The 4,732-nt window shown below is 52.6% G+C and overlaps 1 protein-coding gene and 1 pseudogene across 1 annotated transcript; one reads left to right on the top strand and one right to left on the bottom strand.

The window, feature by feature from the left end:
- The first annotated feature begins 1,048 nt into the window (after positions 1-1,048).
- On the top strand, positions 1,049-1,660 carry LOC124527606 (cytochrome c oxidase subunit 4 isoform 1, mitochondrial-like; annotated as a pseudogene).
- Positions 1,661-3,370: 1,710 nt separating this feature from the next.
- LOC124527607 (cancer/testis antigen 2-like) lies at positions 3,371-4,514 on the bottom strand. The gene is made up of 3 exons (XM_047100704.1): positions 4,210-4,514; positions 3,763-3,891; positions 3,371-3,512 (listed from the first exon to the last, which is right to left on the bottom strand). The coding sequence occupies exons 1-3, from the start codon at positions 4,512-4,514 to the stop codon at positions 3,374-3,376; spliced, it is 573 nt and encodes a 190-aa protein (XP_046956660.1). The 3' UTR covers positions 3,371-3,373.
- Between the last annotated feature and the right edge of the window lie 218 nt (positions 4,515-4,732).

Below are 4,732 nucleotides of genomic sequence, written 5' to 3' on the forward strand. Positions count from 1 at the left end.
AGGGAACACAAACGCACCGTCTGAAACAGCCACGACCTAATACACACGGCCACCCCAGTTCCCAGGGAAATTCAGGATGGACTATGCGCGGGGCCTGGTGGCGTCACGTCCTCTTACTTGAGGTCTACTTATGGTGGATGTTGAGAACACGTGATGAGCTCCACCCGCTTACCTATACAAAAGGGTGAAAGCTCCCTGTCTTTGGAATCTCTTAGCAGATTGCCTGTGATGCGCATCACATTCTGGTGCAATGCCTACTCAGTGAGAAAACTGTTTTGCTTCCACAATTGTGGAGACTTCTTCTGGGTTGGCAGATGATTTGGCTCTATTTTTTTTTTCTCAGCTAGGAAAAATGCCTGAGAAGAGCCCTCTTCATAGTCGAGGGAAGAGGGCAGGGGGAAGAGGGAAACAGGTACCCCCATTGTGCCCTCCATTTCAAAGAGGGCCAAATGAAGATTTCAAGGTACAAAAGGACCTGGGAGCATAGAGAAGCCACTGCAAAGCCAGGATTGGGATTCTTATCAACCTTATGTTCTCCTCAATTCTTTCTAATTTTTTTTTAAATGCTTGTTTATTTTTGAGAGAGAGAGACAGAGAGACAGAGCGTGAGCAGGGGAGGGGCAGAGAGGCAGAGGGAGACATAGAATCTGAAGCAGGCTCCAGCCTCTGAGCTGTCAGCACAGAGCCCGACAAGGCGCTGCAACTCACTAACTGTGAGATCGTGACCTGAGCCAAAGTCAGCCGCTTAACAGACTGAGTCACCCAGGCGCCCCATGTTCTCCTCAATTCTTACCTACTTTGCCTGCATTTGCCCATTTCTGCATTTTTCATTAGTCACATGGATGTTCCCTGGGGCCGTAAGAAGGAAAAACACTCTCCCAGTCTCCTGGTGGCTCCACTCAACCGTGCTGAGGTTGGAGGGATAGTGTGGCTAAGACAGTAGGTGCTTGAATCAAACAGACCCGGCCTCTGTCAGCCTCCATTCTTCGCCTAGAACCGGTGTAGAGACGACAGTACCCAGCTCACCAGGCTGTCCTGAGAATTACACATGACGATGTGGGTCGGGAGCATAGCATAGCGCCTGCACACAGAAGATTTTGATTTCATTCTATTTTCCCAGGGTGCTCACCACAATCGCAGCAGGCACTAGTGGCAGAATTCTGGCTACCAGAGTGGTTCGCCTAATTGGCAAGTGAGGAATTTCCACCTCAGTGTTGGAGCACGTGGAAGCATCATGAAGAGTGAAAACTACGCTCTCTCGAGTTATGTCGAATGGCGTGACTATCCCCTGCCTGCTGTGGCCCACATCGACAACGTCCGCCAGCCAGAAGGCCTTGAAAGAGAAGAGGCCTTCCTGCAGCATCCTCTCCACTGATGAAAAAGCTGAATCGTGCCACATTCACTTCAACGAGAGCTTGGCTGAAACGAACAGGAGCACAAACAAGCAGAAGATGGTTGTAGGCACCACCATGTTCTCCCATCAGCCACTGCTCTCGTTCTGATCTGGGAGAAGCACTGCGTGTACGGCCCCATCCCGCAGCCTCTGAAGAGGAGTGGGTGGCCAAGCAGACCGAGAGGATGCTCGACTTGGAAGGCCAGCCCAATCCAGGGCTTCTCAGTCAAGCGGGACTACGACAAAAACGAGTGGAAGAAACAGTAGCCCGCCACCCGGCCACGTGAGCCTCGCCTTGTCCTGCAACCTCCACGCAGCTCGGTGTACTTGCTGGGAACTGTTGTGTCGCAGCACCGATGCTAACAGGTGAGCAGTTTACGTGACAAAAAATATTTCCCCCAAACTATGCTACACTGCCTCTCTCTCTGCCTCACTCACCCCGACCGACCAATCGTCCCAGAACTTGTCTTCTCTGATTGGAAACAAGGCCAGGAAAGCACAACGTCCTTATTCTAGTGTTTCTAAGTTCTTTGCTCATGCAAATTGAGTTTTATTTATTTATTTATTTATTTATTTATTTACTTTGGTTTTTTTAATATATGAAATTTATTGTCAAATTGGTTTCCATACAACACCCAGTGCTCATCCCAAAAGGTGCCCTCCTCAATACCCATCACCCACCCTCCCCTCCCTCCCACCCCCCATCAACCCTCAGTTTGTTCTCAGTTTTTAACAGTCTCTTATGCTTTGGCTCTCTCCCACTCTAACCTCTTTTTTTTTTTTCCTTTCCCTCCCCCATGGGTTCCTGTTAAGTTTCTCAGGATCCACATAATTGTGAAACCATATGGTAACTGTCTTTCTCTGTATGGCTTATTTCACTTAGCATCACACTCTCCAGTCCCATCCACGTTGCTACAAAGGGCCATATTTCATTCTTTCTCATTGCCACGTAGTACTCCATTGTGTATACAAACCACAATTTCTTTATCCATTCATCCGTTGGTGGACATTTAGGCTCTTTCCATAATTTGGCTATTGTTGAGAGTGCTGCCATAAACATTGGGGTACAAGGGCCCCTATGCATCAGTACTCCCCTATCCCTTGGGTAAATTCTTAGCAGTGCTACTGCTGGGTCATAGGGTAGGTCTATTTTTAATTTTCTGAGGAACCTCCACACTGTTTTCCAGAGTGGCTGCACCCAAACTGAGTTTCTTCTTGTGGCAGAAAACAGATCCAGCCACGACAGGGATGTGGGGAAACCACCATTCTGCTGGTGCCAGAATTCTGGCACATTTTCTGGAGAGCCACTCTGTATGCTAGATCTGCCTCTTGGAATCCATCTTAAGAAAACAGCCACTCACGCAGAGACTTATACACAAGAATCCCACCGAAACATTATGTGTAATAGGAAAAAAGTTGCGAAGAACTGAAGTGCTGAACAAATGCATCATAATACGTCTTGTACGTATCCATGCAATAAGATATTTTTGAAGAAGTTTTAGACAGAGGGTAAGCCCAAAAATGTTTCAGGAATTAAAAACTGATGCTAAACTTGAAAAAGCTTACTCCTTGCTATGATTGTCATACATTTAACGTATTCCTACAACCCTACAGCTACGAGAGTATTCTGAAATCCTGACAGTAGTCAATGTTGAATGACAGGACCCAAGCAATCTTAATTTCCTTTCATTTCGTCAATTGTATTCGATCGCCTTGTACTAGAGTACTAGAACCAGAACCTCCCCTCCAACCTGAGGACACATGGAAGAAAATCTGGGTGCTGAAAAGAAACTCAGATACGGAACGTTAACTCAGTTTTATTATCTGTATTCTTTAAGCAGCAACCAAAACAAGTGGGCACAGAGCACCCAAGGGCCAGTACAGGCAAATAACCAAGCCCCAGAAATAAAGTGGCAACTACTGCAAAGGTCATGCCCCTGGGGAAGGGCACATGGCCTTCCACTGGATACTGTCATGGACTCAGCCCCCTTTTCCAGGCCGAGGCCTAGAAAAAATCGCGGGCACCAAGTGCTGCATGGTCTGCACCACCATGGAAAGCTGGTTGAGCAAGGAGGCGGTGGAAATCTGCAGGAGGACAGGGTCTTCAGCAGTTAGTCGGCTAAAAGTAAGGGGAAAAGGAAATCACTTTAGATTTGAGAACTCCTGGCCCTCCTCACTCCAATCTCCCCCCTCAAGGTTACTCCTCCGTGTCTCCCTTAGAGCAACCCCTGAGGCTGCCACAGACCCGGGGCCCCATGTGCCTCCTTAGACCAAGCCCTTGGTGTGTGCACATCTCCAACCGAAGTGTCCGTCGGGCAGAGGTTACCTCAGCTCCCCACTGCCTCCCGCCAGCCCCTTCTAGAACTTACATAAACAAGTCACTGCCAATCACCGTGAGCTCCGTGTGAACCGCTTCGTGGTAGCATTCGGCACTCGAGGTCAGGTACTGGTGGGTCAGCTCCGCATCCACGTAACACAGGAAAGGCACCGTGAGGGCACTGGTGGACATTCGGTTAAGGCATATCTGGGTGGACCTCATGGAGGAGGCTTCCTTGCCCATCGGAGGCCCGCCTTCCCCCAGACCGCCCTTAGGGCCACCCAAGACCACCTCGGCCGCCCCTTCAGGAAACGTGCATCACGGCACCCCCAGCTGCTTCCTCCAGCCTCCCTCGGCCCCACCACCCCCCCCCACTTCCCTTCTGTGCCCCCGCAAGTCCCCGAAACCTCTCCCGCCCATCCACCGGGGCCCCCACCTGCCTCCCCTCCCGGCCATTCCCCACTGCCCCCCGACCTCGGGAGCTCCTTGGAAAGGATACAATTCCAACACTTGCTTTTCTGAGGCATCCCCGGAGGCCGAGGCCGAGGCCGAAGCCTCTCCCCCCTGCCTTGGGGCGGGCGATGCCCCCTCGACCTGGGGAGCTTCCCCAGCCACGGTGCCCGACGTCGCGGTGCCGTCCCGGCCTCCGGGATTTTCGGGGCCACTGGACGAGCCAGCACTACCCGTCGCACCACCGGCGCCGTCGTCCAGGATCTGCGCGCCGTCCGCGCCGTCCGCGCCGCCCGCACCGTCGCCCGGGGCCTGCAGGGCCCCCACACCCACCCGCTCAGAGGCCGCCGCCATACCGCGCGCCCCGCCGACCGCTGAGGCGCTGAGACTGCTTCACGAAGCTCCGCCCCTCCGTGCGCAAGGCTGCTGGGGAGGCCCAGGGCGCCTGCGCAGACAGACCTCTGGTGAGGTTTCCGGCATGTGATTGGTTCCCGCCAAGCTGGCCCGGCTGCCCACGGGCCGCCAGGGAGACCCCGTCGGCAGCGCTGGAGAGCCAGGGCTCCCTGACGAAG

The sequence above is a fragment of the Lynx rufus genome, unplaced genomic scaffold (genome assembly GCF_022079265.1).
Source record: "Lynx rufus isolate CCGP_SWC_20201006 ecotype Redwood Valley unplaced genomic scaffold, mLynRuf1.p SCAF_52, whole genome shotgun sequence".
Lineage (NCBI taxonomy): Eukaryota > Metazoa > Chordata > Mammalia > Carnivora > Felidae > Lynx > Lynx rufus.

Bases quoted from the DNA above. Each gene is read 5' to 3' on its own strand.
- LOC124527607 (XM_047100704.1), bottom strand. From the start codon at position 4,514: ATGGCGGCGGCCTCTGAGCGGGTGGGTGTGGGGGCCCTGCAGGCCCCG. The intron at 3,892-4,209 runs GTATCCTTTCCA...AATGTCCACCAG, and splicing joins GAAAAGCAAGTGTTGGAATT to TGCCCTCACGGTGCCTTTCC. The intron at 3,513-3,762 runs GTAAGTTCTAGA...CCTTACTTTTAG, and splicing joins ATTGGCAGTGACTTGTTTAT to CCGACTAACTGCTGAAGACC.